The sequence below is a fragment of the Temnothorax curvispinosus genome, unplaced genomic scaffold (assembly GCF_003070985.1).
Source record: "Temnothorax curvispinosus isolate PA1 unplaced genomic scaffold, ASM307098v1 QBEX01010107.1, whole genome shotgun sequence".
Classification (NCBI taxonomy): Eukaryota; Metazoa; Arthropoda; class Insecta; order Hymenoptera; family Formicidae; genus Temnothorax; species Temnothorax curvispinosus.
The window spans coordinates 128,085-142,984 of NW_020219887.1; the positions used below are offsets into that span (position 1 = coordinate 128,085).

Genomic DNA, 14,900 nt, shown 5'->3' on the forward strand with positions numbered 1-14,900 from the left:
TTTCGTACGCCTATTGGTCGAATTTTCGTTACACTTTCCGTGTCGCATAATCGAACTTACTACCGTGCCAGAAGAAGAACCATCTCGCCAACGCCGTACGCCTATTGGTCAAATTTTCGTTACACTATTTGTGTCGCACAATCGAACTTACTACCGTACCAAAGAAGTTTCACTTCCGTTACACTTTTTCGTGTCGCGAATCGAATTCACTACCGTGCCTAAAGAAGTTTCACTTCAAAAAGTGGGAGTAATTATTGAATTCAAATAAAATACATTGTAATATTTAAGTTTTAATGTACAAGAAAAAATTTTTTTGTTGGAAAAAGAAAACAAAATGGCAACGCTACAGCTGCTTAAAGTTGGCTCCTCGAGTTTGCGCCGGGGAACGCCCAGGTCCTTGTAATTATCTGAAATCAACGAACTAAATTTTTTCCATTAAAATAAGATATTTTGTACTTCCTCCTCCTCAATCCTTTTGCCCTTGACAGGGCGTGGCGGCGCTTCATGGTGACGCCACAGAAATCGCACTTTTGACTTGGTTGCTCCAAGCCCCCCGATCCAGCGCCAAGTGAGTCGCCCCGTGAATCGAACTCCCCACCAGGGGCCGCAGCTGGTCTGTCCATCTGTTTGGTGATCTTCCTCTTGGTCTCGTTCCATTAACCTTTCCCTCCACCACAAGCTTCTCCATTGTGTTTCTTCGTCTGGCGATGTGTCCAAAGTAGCGGAGGTAAGCCTGATTAATTCGCTTGAGAAGTCTTATTCTGATGCCCAGTTCTTCCAGCACCGATATATTGGTCTGGTGTGCAGTCCAAGGGATCCGGAGGATGCGCCGGAACACTCACATCTCAAACCCCTCTATCCTCCTCCTGTCCGCCTGCTTGATGGTCCATGTCTCGACTGCATAGGTTGCAATGGGAAAGATGAGGGAGTGCACCAGTTGCAGTTTGGTATTCTTTGTGATGATTCTATTTTGTACTTCATGAACCTAAATTTAGCAAAAAAAAAAAACCAAAAAATGAAAAATTGGGAACATTTAAAAAAATTTACTCAATTTTCTGTTTTAAACAAATCGTTAAAAACTATATTTATTATAAAAATTTTAATATATTTTTAGGTTCATGAAGTATACGATACATATACAAATATCTCTACAAAGTTTCAAGTTGATCGGCCATTAACTTTTTGAGTTATATTCCCCGGCGCGAAAAAAAAGCGTTTTGAGAAAAACGCGTTTAAAGATAGTGACTTATATAGTGATTTATATTTACCTAAGCTTAATCTGCGATGCCAGGGCCGTAAAATAATCCTTCCTCTTCTAGAAAAACATCTAATTGTGCTGCATTTTCCTTTTTTCGAGCAGTCCTGGCCTCTTTTGTCGCTTTTTGTGATCGTCGATCTTGCCTTTTTACTCGATTCTTATCATAAGTATCAGGGTCTTAGGGTCCTTTAGGATTTGATTTAGGCCTTGAAACTTTGGAAATATATTCTTCAGATGGTACATGAATTTTTCAAGCCATAAAAAAATGCAACAAAAAAAAATTTTTACACGAGGCTCCCCCCTTAAGAGATTCTCATTGGGACGCCATATTTGAAGACAGACAATAGTCAAAAAAGTACAAAAGCCTCTGCTAGAGTTTATATTTGTCTTGAGATCTGAGAATTACTTTCATTCTTATGGCTCTGGCTTAAAATTCTAGCCCAAGAACCGATCTTATTCAGACATTAATGCAGAGGCCCTCCTATTTTTTCATTTTTTTTTCTTCTTTTTTTTCATAATTGGTATGTTTCAGTATTACGACTCACATTTGCAATCAGTAATCCAGACATCTTAATTCCGTCTTGTAAGATCTGGTTTTTTATTTCAGTTCATTTATTTTCTATTCTATCTTCAGGACAGATTACTGATTTGGTTTGCTTTTATTTCAACTAATGTAAAAACCTTTTAGTTACTCTCAATTTCTTTCACGTCAACATATTTTCTTTTTTTGTAAAGATAACTACACATAATAAAGACAAAATTGACTTTAAAAGAACTCTCTTTCTGTAGCTCACCTATCTAAGAATTCTAGACAAACCTGCCGTGTTTGCCATTATTTTTTAAACATAATTAAATTAAATAAAAAAATTAAATAATTTAAAATAAATATTAAAGACAGAAAGTAAAAAAGTTTTTATATATAGGCACCTACATACAGGCATTATACTAATTATAATTGTATTCAGCAGAAAGCTGCTTTGCAACTGCAGTTGTAAAATTCGTGAATTTGATTGGTGTATTACTCTTAGTTTCGGCCAAAATTAAAAGCATACATCAATCACATTCACAAATTTTACAACAATTGCAAAGTAGTTTTCTCTGCTAAACAGAGCTTTTTATTACTTGCGTTATATGTATGAGCCGCCATTTGCTGCAATGGGCGTGCGCAAACAACCCGGCAACCGAGCAACGACTTGAATATTTCGTTGAGCACCGACGGCGCCAAACAGCAGTGCTGCAATTAGACATAAGTCCGTGATCGGAACTTCGGAAGGCTGTTAATAAACTAAAATAAGGTAGAGAATAACGTAAGTCGCGAAAGGCTATATATTTTACAGTTTGTTACGTCTTACGTTTTTCTATGTATGCTTTACTTTATGTCCACGCTACGACAGACGTCTCGTTCTTTGTCATCAGCCAAACGCTGCCCTTGCGGCAACCCAATGCAAAATATTAACCATGTAATATTTAATTGCGGATTGTACTGTAGTAAAGCCTCTTATTTAGTCAAATACATTGAGGAAACCTGTTCTCAATCTCCAAGAGATATTCTCCCATTTTTAAATAATTCCCCTCATCAATTCATCCGTCTTCTCCTCGCAACTTGCAAGTCTATGGATCTCTCCCCCTTAGAAAGAACCAAAGAGTTTAATCGGAGGATCATGTTAATCGGAGACGGTGAATTGGTCCATATCTGCAGTGAGGAAATAATAATCAATATCGAGTCGAAATCGATTTATTTTGATTCGAAAAGTCATCGAAAGTTGTGCCATAAATCAATCAAAATCGATGAATATTTTAATTACTTTTTGATATACGTTTTCGACGTCAATTAGACGTCGATTCGATTGGTCATTTCTCGCTGGGATTGATTTTCCATAAAAACTGTTTGTGGAATTACTAAGCTGACCTGCTATCAATTCACTCTCTTGTCATTATAAGCTGCTGGTTTCACATATTATGTCATTTTGATATTTATCACGATACGTTGGAAAATATATTAAATAGAGGTAAAAAAGACTGAAGAATATAATAGAATTATAGCGCGATATCTCCAAATTGGCGGATTTCTCAAAAAATTCAAAATTTTATTAAGAAAGAACCCTTTTTTACCGGTTATCGCCAAATTCAATACCAACCTTCCTTTAACGATACTCTATATAAAATTGAAAATTAAACAAACTTACCTGTAAGTGACGTTCGATTGTAATTATATGAGAGTCTCGTTCGAAGGGATTACACATAGGTAGTACCGCTACTTCCGCTAGGCTGAGTCACAATATTTAGAGAGTATAGAGTAAAGCTTTCTATGGTACGCGCCTGCGCGTACCCTCACGGCCGTCATATCTTCATAATTTTCAGAGCTATATAGCTTGTCGACAAGAAAGGAGAAAAAATTCGTGATTGGGAGGATTTTAAAGGGTGGGTTGTAATCCCTTCGAACGAGACTCTCATATAATTACAATCGAACGTCACTTACAGGTAAGTTCGTTTAATTTTCAATTATATTTCAAGTATCGTTCTTCGGGATTACACGTAGGTAGATGTTTAGAGTTACAAATTTACATTGAAGAATTTTTTCACTTTCTTATATATATATATTTTTTAATTAAAATTATTTTTGAATTAAAAAAAAATAATAAACAATGGCAAAAAAATACACACACACACATTGTTTATTATTTTTTTTTAATTTTTTTTTACTAAAAAAAAATATATATATATATATATATATATATACACGTATATATTTTTTGTCGGACTCGCGGTTTCACAATTCCAACATTAGTGAAATCAAAAAGATCCTTGTAAATAATTGTTACCCAAAGAAAGTTGTTGATAAATATGTTAATGTCCGACTTGGTGAATTGCGAAATCGTAACAACGATCCTGTCAGTTGCGAAGTGGCCCAAGATCCTCGAAGGTGCATTACTGTACCTTACGTAAAAGGCCTTAGCAAAAATGTTAGCCGTACAATGCGAGACATGAATTTTAGGGTTCTTCACACCATCCCGAAGAGATTAGATTGTGTGATTAGGAAAAGAAAGGATGAGTTGCCGAATCTCAGTCAGACTGAGTTAGTTTATAAGATTGATTGTGCAAATTGTGATGCTGTATATATTGGCCATACAAAAAGGCACTTAGAAACACGCATCAAAGAACATCGATGTGATATCAGGAAAAATGTAGATAGTCATCCAGATAGTCATTCTGTTGTGAGTAAGCACCGGCTTGCACACAATCATGATTTCAAGTGGCAGCATCCTGAAATTTTATATAGAGAAAAGCATTTCAAAAAAAGAGAAATATCCGAAATGTTTTTTATTAAAAAACATGATTGCACAATCAATTTACAAAACGATACTGAAAGCCTGTCATCTATTTATAAACCGTGTCATTGGTATTACTTAGTTTGCTCTTCATATTTCGTTTTTTCTACCAGAGCGTTGTTTGTCATTCGCGGATTACGTTGACAACTTTAGTTCGACTTTGACTGTCTTACTGTTCGGACGTTGTGCCTCGATATGGCTGGTGACGTTTTAATCTCATGTATCACCGTTTGTCTTGGAACGCATAAGAATTGTAAGCTTTAACTAATTTTACAATGTTAATTGACTTTATTGTTTTTGACTATCGTGATATTGTAATAATTTTGTAGAGTTTTTCTATTGTTAAATGTATAAATTCTTTCTCTTGTGTTTAGCTTTGCGTTTATCTTGATGTAGTCAGGACACCACATCAACGATGCAATTAATTTTGTTATGCGGATCGGTGTAACTCGAAAAAAGGCACTCGATAAAAACCGGAATTCGGTCGAAACGTCGTGCAATTCCTGTATCAATTGGCCAGTTGGGTCGAAATAAACCGACTTATTTTGAATTATTTGCTGGCGACTGAAATTGTTTTGTATATATACGTATATATGTTTTAACGATCTCCTAAAACTGTTGAAGAAAACACACCTCGATCAGAAGAAATCGGTCTTTTGTAGAATCTAGTGAAGACCTCTGACTGCCCTGATCAACTGGCTGTTTTACGTATTATATTTATATCTATTCTTTTTCGATCATCTGCCGAAGTCGCAGCGTGTCGTGTACTGTGAGCTGTGAATCGTGTGTCAATTCCAGCTTGTCTAAGACACTCTTTTATCCATCTACTGACGGATTGTGAGTTTGCCGCCTGATGAGGTTTATTTATAGTAATAAATAAATTTTTCTCACTTTTCCTCAAGTCTTTGGTTGCTGCCAAGTAACAAATAATGGCTCTTGCCACACATGCCTTTGATCTCTCTTTGAAGAAAGGCAGAAAGAACTTGGGTTGATCCACTTCTACTTTCGAAGTTTTAATTGCCTCAGTTATTGTTATCTGGATTCCTTCTTGTGAGATAGAAATATTGTTGATTTTTATTAACGCCAAAGTCTGAACTCTATGTGCGGTTGCCAATGCCATTAGAATTACTAGTTTGTAAGTCAAATGTTTTAAATCCAGAGTCTCGAGAGGTTCTAACTCTTCTGCCCATCTCAAAACTACTTCAATATCCCAAATCGAGTCATATTTCGTTTTTGTAGGTCGTAATTTGAATACACTTTTGAAGAAACGAGTCATTATTGGATTGTTCGAGAAATCATCGAGACTGATGAGTGATATTGCTGATCTCTCGGTGTTGAAAGTACCGTAAGAGGCTCCATTGTCAAAACGTTGAGCTAAATACTGTAACACAGCTTCAATACCCGCCTGGAAAGGATCCAATCTAAATTTTCTGCAAAAATTTCACCAGTTTTTTAAACCAGAATTATATTGACGTAATGTTGACTCTGTTAAGGATGAAATCGAAATGTTGATGGCATTTTCAGACAGGTTTTTCCTTCTGTATGCTATCCGCATAATTTTCCCGCAACCAGGGAAAGATGACTTGCCAGGGGGTGTTTCAAGGACCTGCAGGGAGATAATAAGAGATCAGGTGATGGTAAAAAAATTTTTGGTTTATCCATAAGCATAGATATAAATACAGGATACCAAGGCTGGGAAGGCCAATACGACTAAAATACCGTACGCTCTATCATTCCTTATTTTCTGTAATACTTTTAATATTACAGAAAAGGGCGGAAAGGCATAGAATTCTAAATTTTTCCAGTCCAGTGTAAACGCCTCAATGGTCCACGCCTCTGGACCTTTTTTCCAAGAACAGAATTTATTTATCTTAGTGTTACTTCTTGAGGCAAATAAATCAATTTCTGGGTAACCCCATCTGTTCACGATTTTTTTAAATGCAAAATTTGCCAATTTCCATTCTGTATCAATGTTTGTTCTTCTCGATTCCCTATCAACGTCTGTATTCTTTTGTGAAGGTATATAAGAGGCGACAATCCAGATTTCCCTTTCTTCACACCACTGCCAAATATTTCTAGCTAAACGATTTAATGTAGGATACTGAATGCCCCCCATTCGATTTATATATGCTAAAGCAGTTGTATTGTCCACTCTGAGCAAAATCTCACATTTACGACAATTTGAAGCAAAACATTTTAAAGCGTAGAAAGCTGCAATTAACTCCAGATGGTTGATATGTAGCTTTTGTTCTGACGCTGTCCAAAAACCATTGGTATGAGAATAGTTACAACTAGCTCCCCAGCCTGTAAGAGAGGCGTCTGAAAAAATTTCCTTTTCGAATTTAAAATGCCTTATCGGTTGTTTTGCAGTAGGGATATTCTTCTTCCACCAATTCAAGTCTAAATATGAGCTATTTGATATCGACATGGTTTTTTCAAAATCTTGATCTTGCACAATTAAAGCCATAAATTTTTCTCTTTCTAATACCTTAGTATAGAGTAAACCATAAGGAACCGCTGGGCAAGCAGCTATCAATAATCCTATTAATCTCGCAAAATCGCGTATTTTACAAGACTTCTTATGTAAAAAAATTTCTATTAGACTTATTAATTTTTTCCTTTTTTCTTGAGTTAACTCTAAGGTCATTTGACTCGAATTAATAATAAATCCTAAAAATTTACATTGTGTCTCCGGAATATTCATACTCTTTTCTTTATTGATCAAAAAATCCAAAAATTCGAGCATTCTTTTAGTGATTGTTACGTTTTTCACGCAAGATTCGTAAGTTGATCCTATACAAATAATATCGTCTAGATACCTTGTTGAAATTAAACCCTGTTCTCTTAATATATTATCCACGGGTTTCATTACTTTGGTAAAAACTAATGGACTGGTACATAAACCAAAAGGGAGGCACGTGAACTCGTAAAGTGTACCTTTGAAAATAAAGCGTAAACATTTTTTGCTATTTTTATCAATATTTACTAAAAAATAAGCGTCTCTCAGATCTAACGTACACATAAACGAATTTTTTGAGATAAGCTTTGTTGCTGTTCTTAAGTCTTCAAGTTTAAAATGAGACGTTTTAATAAATTTGTTTAAATTTTTTAAGTTTAAAATAAAACGTTTTGAACCATTGGGTTTTGGAACTAAAAAATGTGGTGAAATAAATTGACCTTGAATTGGTTTACATTCTTTTACAGCCCCACTAGCTTTTAATTTAAAAATTGCCTCCTCTAAGTCTTTTTCTTCCTCTTTAGAAAAATTATTACCAGTGAAAACTCTGCTTTGATAAACAGGATGATTAAAGATTATTTTATATTCTTTAATACACTCAAGAACAAATTTGTCGCGTGTAATCGCCGCCCAGGCTTGGTAAAAATTTTTTAAACGTCCAGCAGTATATCTTACGTCTTCAACTATTGTTGTTTTTCTTGCTGGGTGGATTGAGTCTTGGCTTGAACAGCCTGTTTTGGTTTGTTGTACTGTTAATTCTTCGAGAACTTCGAAGACGTCTGTGACGTCCTGTAGCCCTGGTTCGACGTTCCTGGTCTCGAGTAAGGGCTTCTCCAGTTTAAAGTAAGTCCTGTGTAGTTGTGTACTTAGAATTGGGTTTTTTGGAGACAGTTGAAGATACAGGGGCCTTCTGGACTTTAATTTCTTTTCCGAGTTTTTCCACAGATTTTGCTGACTTAATTACTTCTCCTAGTTTATCTCCGTAGAGAAAATCATCCGGGGTGGTTTTTTGAAGCAAATCCTTGACTTGTTTAGTCAACACGGGAGTAATAAAAGCTTTCCTGGATGATGAAATTTGGAAATGAAGTTGAGTTAACAACTTCCCAGTGTCAGCTAGTCGCTCCAATAACTTCATCCTATCCAATAGGTTCCTCCTCATCCTTCAGAATCATCGTAATTGCTTCTCCCAAGGCTGCGAGTGCTGTCCCGGCAAAATTTTGTTCCTGAATAAACAGATTATCTCGTTTAGTGCCAGCTTCGTTCAACGTAGCTGCAATTTCTGCGTTTAAGGCAAGAGCCTCCAAAGAAAGATTTCCTTTTCTGGAATATTTGGCCAGAACCTCCGTTTTTGTTTCTTTGGCCAAACCTTCTTTCACCCATTTTGACCATCTGGACACCAAATCTGGATGAAGATCAATGTCTTTCTGTTTTCCACTTTCTGGGTCTTCCCCAAGAACTTTTTTAGTCTCTTCATCCAACTGTTTTGTCTCCACGACCGTATTGTTAACCTCATCTGACGTCTTTCCCGAAAGTGTCGAAATTACTTCCATAACCTCACTTTCAGTGTCTGGGGCCTGAGCCGTTGATTTGGACTGATCACACGATACTTGTCCATTAGCATCGTCGTCCTTAGACGCAAGAATGCTTTTTAAATCGTCATTGGATGCGTCATGTACAGAGAGGTTATCGACCTGTATGTTATTTGGACGATTTTCATTATTCGACTTGAGGGCTGAATCGTCTGAAAACAGACATAGATTCAAGTAAAGCACTGGTTGTTATTACCTCCTTCGTGCAAAAGTCACCAGCCATAAAGCGCAAACGTGTCTCATTCATTGCGAGAACACGAAGCCAATACCTCAAGGAATAATAATATCAAAGAAAAAAAACAGATTTACCTGAATCGCACACGTCGACAGACTGTTTTCGTTTAATTTTCTTTTCTAACCTCCTCAATTTTTTGAGGATTTTCTCGTCTGACTCCTTGTCTTCTCTTCTCTTCTTTCCTTTCCCCATCTTTTAGAGAAATTGGAAAACATTTTTCCAAGAAAAATTGTTGACAAGGGCAAAAAACTCTCTTTCGATGTGTCTCTGTCGAGCACAAGAAACGTTATGAAGATATGACGGCTGTGAGGGTACGCGCAGGCGCGTACGAAAGCTTTACTCTATACTCTCTAAATATTGTGACTCAGCCTAGCGGAAGTAGCGGTACTATATACCTATGTGTAATCCCAAAGAACGAGACTTGAAATATAATTACATGTATATTATGTATAACTTATACACTTTTCAAGCAGAAATCGGTAAGGCAAAAATCGGAAACCCTTTCACCGATTCTCGCCAAATTCAATACCAACTTACCTTTAATATACTCTATCCATAAAAAAACTGCGGAAATCAGAGCAATCACACAGATTTTTTTAAACAGAAATCGGTAACTCCTTTATTATTAGCAATTTTTGAATTTTATTATATTTCTCAGTTTTTTCTACCTCTATTTCATATATAATACTTTAAGATTTGGTTGATTAGGAAAATCTAAACAGAAAAAGTCATTAAGTACATACATATTTTTGCGTAGGAAAGGGACAAATATAAATATATATTGAATAATCATTTTATTAGATATATTTTGCACTCAAAACATGTAAAAAAAATATATTATATTTTTCTATATATATTATATTAATATATTTTTACATTTGGTTAATAAACATTTTTTGTTAATAAACAGCTTTTTATCACAATACATATTGATCCGGTCAAGGATCATTCAAGGATTCCTCACATATAAAATCTTTGGTATATTCTATGGAATATATGCGATATATCTATACTTCAATCTAAACTTCATATTGGCTGGTGGCTTCCACATTCTTCAATTTAAATAGATCTACTGTTGTTGTATATACAATTAAATATAGGCTGTACTTGTACATATGTATATATGTATTATTATAAGCATCAAACATGAATTTTTGTTGTGGAGTCCACCAGCCAATTCTCTATAGAAAATAATTATGTAAAACTAGTCAATTGTGTACAATCTCTGATTTTCGATCAGAACTTTGTAAAAAGACAATCAAATTGCGTTCGTAAAAAAAAATTTTACTAGCGGTTTAATGAACATAAGACATTTTAAGCACTGACAAGTGATTCAAATTTCAGAGTTGTATGACAAATAATATTGATACTTATAATTAACTTATAATATATAACTTATACTATCCTTTACTTTATCATAACGCGTTTATCTGTCGGACTTATATTTATAGTTCAATAGTCTCTTTTCTGAATCATTTTACGAGCATGCTTGTCTAGTGGACCTCAAAAGGAGATGTATTCATGTTTCCTCTGGAAGATTTATAGGTTAGTGCGGACTCTATTCCTAAAAGGGGCAGTTCCAGCACCCACTGGTCTAAACCAGGAGTGCTAGCACTATCTCCTTGTAGAAATATTCCGCACTAACCTAAGTCTTCCATATAAGTACATCTCCATCTAATGTCTGATAAATGAGCACATTTTGATTGTAAACAAATTAAAAAAGATTATTAAGCTATAAGTACGAAAGATAATGGAAACATATCCATTTCTCTATGATTACATTGCAACCTCTAATTCTCAATCATGCCATAGTAAAAAAAATCCTATTGCATTAAAAAATAAAAAAATAACTACGCCGATACATTGATGATACATTGATGATATAACTCAAGCGGAAATTTCTTCATTATATATGATCTCACGAACTCGACAAGCAAATCTATAACGAAACAATATAGATAACAATCATTTTAAGTAACATGATGAAAAACGAGCATTTAAAACGTTCTTTAATTTATTATAACTCCGTCTCGAAATTTAGACAATCATTTACATTTTATAAGCAATATTTTATAAGCTGTAAGCTGCAAATGCTTCGACACTAGTGGAACTCTGTCCTTATTTGATTTCTATTATATTTTGAGAGAGATAAGAAACACGAACTCCTGAAACATATATTGAAAAGATAGCTGCAAGCGGTTGAGCCGGCGCTGCCTTATCCTGCAACTTTCTATAATGCATAGGTACTCTATGTAGCTGAACTCTAAATGCCAGATTCGCGTCGTGCATTAAACTGTTTGCATATTGGTCCTCCGCAATGCAGCTTAGTATCAAGAAGCACAGCTTCACATTACTCATTATAGCCTCCGTTCGAATTACTTGCATAACTATCGAACTGTAATGCAAATGCAGATATCTCACAATTGTTAAGCAGCGAATTATCAATAATTTTGTAATAATTTATATTATATTCTCACCAGTACTGCAGGAAAGTTGCTAGTAGATTAAACGGCTGAGCCATCACGTTGGGTGGCGAAGCACTAGGAGCTATCGCGTTTGGGCCCAGGGTATTATTCGGCGATGGAGGTTACTAGAATATCTATTAAATTAAATCCATAGTCTCCCTGGTTGGCTTTCTTGTACATGGATTGGATGACGGCTGCTAAAGTTTGCAACGCGTATACTATTCTAAATGGATGTTCATCGACTAATGTGTCAACACAGTGGCACACCAATGCGTTCAAATTTTCTTTGCTGGCATTTAGCTGTTCCGATGTCATATGTAGAATTTCATTTTCGATGTGAGGTACCTACAATATATATTGCATGAAATAAATATTTATCTTCGATAAGTCGGAAAATGGCAAAAACAGTCCCAGGATACGTACCATAGGTTTAATAAGGAACAATTCATTCCAGAAATTTGGATGAGCTAGCGTCAGGTCTTCGTCTTTAAAGAAACTCTCATAGATCGGTACTAGCTTGCATTTGTGTTGACGTTTGGCACCGGAGCCGCTCCTTTTTCTCATAGCCATTGGTACAGTAAACTATTTTCTTCTGTTTATATTCAAACTCTAGAAACATGTTGGTATATAAGTTCTTTCACAACGATACGTTTGTGTGATAATCTTAGATTATCCTAAACTTTTCTAAAAGAAATCAGAGGCACTACTATGCATTTTATATTTATATAATAACTCTTTATATAATAAATAAAAATGTCGTCTAAATATTTATTTATCAACATTCTTGTTCTGCATAACATAAATTTAACATTTCAATGTCACACTGTTAAATACCCTCCGATATACGACTGATTGTAGACAGACCCTTAAGCGGGGAGCACACACTTCTGCACAACGCATAATGCGTAAGCATAAGAAAATTGATTGGTCTATTTCCTTATGCACATGTGTATGGACCAATCAATTTTCTTATGCTTACGTATTATGCGTTGTGCAGAAGTGTGTGTCCGGGCCCTTAGGGTATTTTCCGTTTTACGCATGATGCGCATAATGCATCATTTATCCTTATTTATTAACACTCGATGAATAACAAGGATAAATGATGCATTATGTGCTGTGACGTTGCGGTTTCGCCGCGGCGTGGCAGCGCTCCGCCGCCGTCACAAGGCGCGGATTGCGCGCCCGAGGACGGCTCACGAATCAACCTTCGATCTCCAGGGGCGTATTAAAGTTGCGATTCAAATATTCATTATTGTTTTTTTTTTTTCTTGCGATATTGCGTGGCGCCTCACCCCGTCGAGTTGGAGTTCCAACGCCACACTGAAGATGACGAGGAGTACCAGGAGAGCCGGATGATAAACGGAATCACAAGGACCGAAAGCGAGATGTCGAGGGCGAGGAGCCCGAGTTACGGGGACCGCTACTAAGCGAGGGACGACGTGAGACGCGCGCGCTGCGCGCCAGCAACGGCAGGCGAACCTGTGCATCGCAGGGGCCCGGCGCCGGGCCTGTCTGCAGTCCTCCGAGGCCAGACGGACTCTGGGGATGGATGGCCACCGCCCCCGAGTCGAGCCAGAGGACACCGCGGGAGTCATCGCCTTGCCTACTACAACGGGGAAACCTGGAAGGACCCCGCGAGCGCGAAGGGCACGTTCGAACGCCCCGCCGAATCCACGGTCGATAACCCTGCTAGCGGCTCCCACACGAGCTTGCGAGCTCATCGTCAATTGGTCCGCTTATCGCGCGGAAGGGTCGCGCATGTCCCGCTAGGGGCGTTAGATCGACGCCTCTATCGAGCGCACTTCCGCGATCATTCTTGAGCCACCCTCGGGACGACACGCACGGCTTTCTTGAGCGCTTCCCGACCGACTCTTGCTGCGCACTTGGTGCCTGATTCTCTCGCGACGGTTTTTGGTGACGGCGGAGAGGACAACCCCGACCGAGGAAGCATCTTACCGGTGAGGTTGCCTCGTAATAGACGGTAGTAATGTAAGCCACGACACCGCCCTCCGGGCCACGCTCTCGCCTAAAGTACTCGCGTAATTGAGATCTCACAATTTTACATCTGCGATCGAGAGCGAAAGCGAAGGGCTTTGGGATGGTCTCGTGGCCAGTGAATAGTACTCATCGCGTGAAGGTCCTGGAGATCGCGATAGATATCTCGATTCGGTAATTTGCGAACATTCTTACGGTATCTGTGGTCGCGATCGCGTATTACCCGGCGGTGCGTCCCGCGCAACTCTCGTGATCGTAGTTTATTCGTCGAGAATAATTCTTTTGCGTTACGCCGTTTCCGTAATCTCGTGTGCTTGCGGTCAAATTCGCGTTTTCCTCGTGTAGATATTTTCCCCTGCGTAGATTTAGTTGTACATGGCGTTAGTATGTAAGTTCGTCATCTCTTGCGTTAAATTTAGTTTATTTCGCGTTAGTCTGTAAGTCCGTCAAGACATTATTGCGTTGTGTAGTCTCGCGCTGGTTTAGCGCTACTCTCCTCGGAGGATACTCTTTCTTTCGCGTTGAATTAAGTACTCTTTTGCGTAGGGCGTATGTCCCGTAAAAATTCGTTAGATTGAGTACGATATCCTTCTCGCGCTGATGATTTCCTCGGCGCGATAAAACCTAAATATTTCGCGTTATCTGTCGCGTTCGGGCTTGATTATTGGCCCGTCGTTGTGTTATATTGCGCCTCGTATGTCGGGGATACTCTCTCCTGGCGACAGCATTCTGAACAATCGCGACCCTGCGTACTTTCTAGAGTAAACTTGGCGTCTGAGATCGCGTAAAATTTTGACTTGTTTTCGGAGTTATTATTTTCCTGGTTGTAGCGATTTTTGATTTATTCTTCCACGCTCACGATTATTCACGTCTATATGATTTCGCTTTTGTGAGAGATGAATCAACGGTTCTTTAATTTATTAGAGCAATCTCGTGAGCTAATTGTTTTTTTTCTTTGCAATAAATGTTAATCTCTTTTGTTATTAATTGTTTGAGTTCGTAATTTCTGTGTCGCCCGTCACAATTCGCGCTGCCCTATATCACCTTCGTCCCTGAGTAATACGCCGAGCTGGTCGATTTCTCGCACGCCGTTTAATTACGATAAACGTTTCGATAATTTGTGATAAATTTCGCGTTAGTGGACGCGGGATACCGCGTCTGGCGCCCAACACTCACGTTCGCGTTAGAAATTCGGTTCGTGCGAGAGATCCGTCGGAGAGGCCTGACATCCTACTCTCCCGCAACTCCCTTTTGATCCGGCTTTGCGCCCGAACGGGTAAAAAGTCGTGACA

At 37.8% G+C, this 14,900-nt stretch overlaps 2 protein-coding genes across 3 annotated transcripts in view; one reads left to right on the plus strand and one right to left on the minus strand.

The window, feature by feature from the left end:
• LOC112459729 (neprilysin-1) overlaps nucleotides 1-14,900 on the plus strand; it is a 143,245-nt gene that overhangs the window by 105,921 nt on the left and 22,424 nt on the right. The gene's annotated exons all lie outside the window — the stretch shown is intronic.
• LOC112459728 (UPF0668 protein C10orf76 homolog) overlaps nucleotides 11,136-14,900 on the minus strand; it is a 3,949-nt gene continuing 184 nt past the window's right edge. Inside the window, exons 2-4 of one of the 2 annotated variants that reach the window (XM_025023996.1) lie at nucleotides 12,037-12,222; nucleotides 11,626-11,958; nucleotides 11,136-11,543 (exon numbers count right to left, since the gene is read on the minus strand). In XM_025023996.1, the coding sequence (XP_024879764.1) occupies nucleotides 11,719-11,958; nucleotides 12,037-12,183 (387 nt within the window). In that variant the 5' untranslated portion in view covers nucleotides 12,184-12,222 and the 3' untranslated portion in view covers nucleotides 11,136-11,543; nucleotides 11,626-11,718. Of the gene's footprint in view, nucleotides 11,544-11,625; nucleotides 11,959-12,036; nucleotides 12,312-14,900 lie in introns of those variants that run through there. The other variant, XM_025023995.1, reaches the window with a different exon arrangement.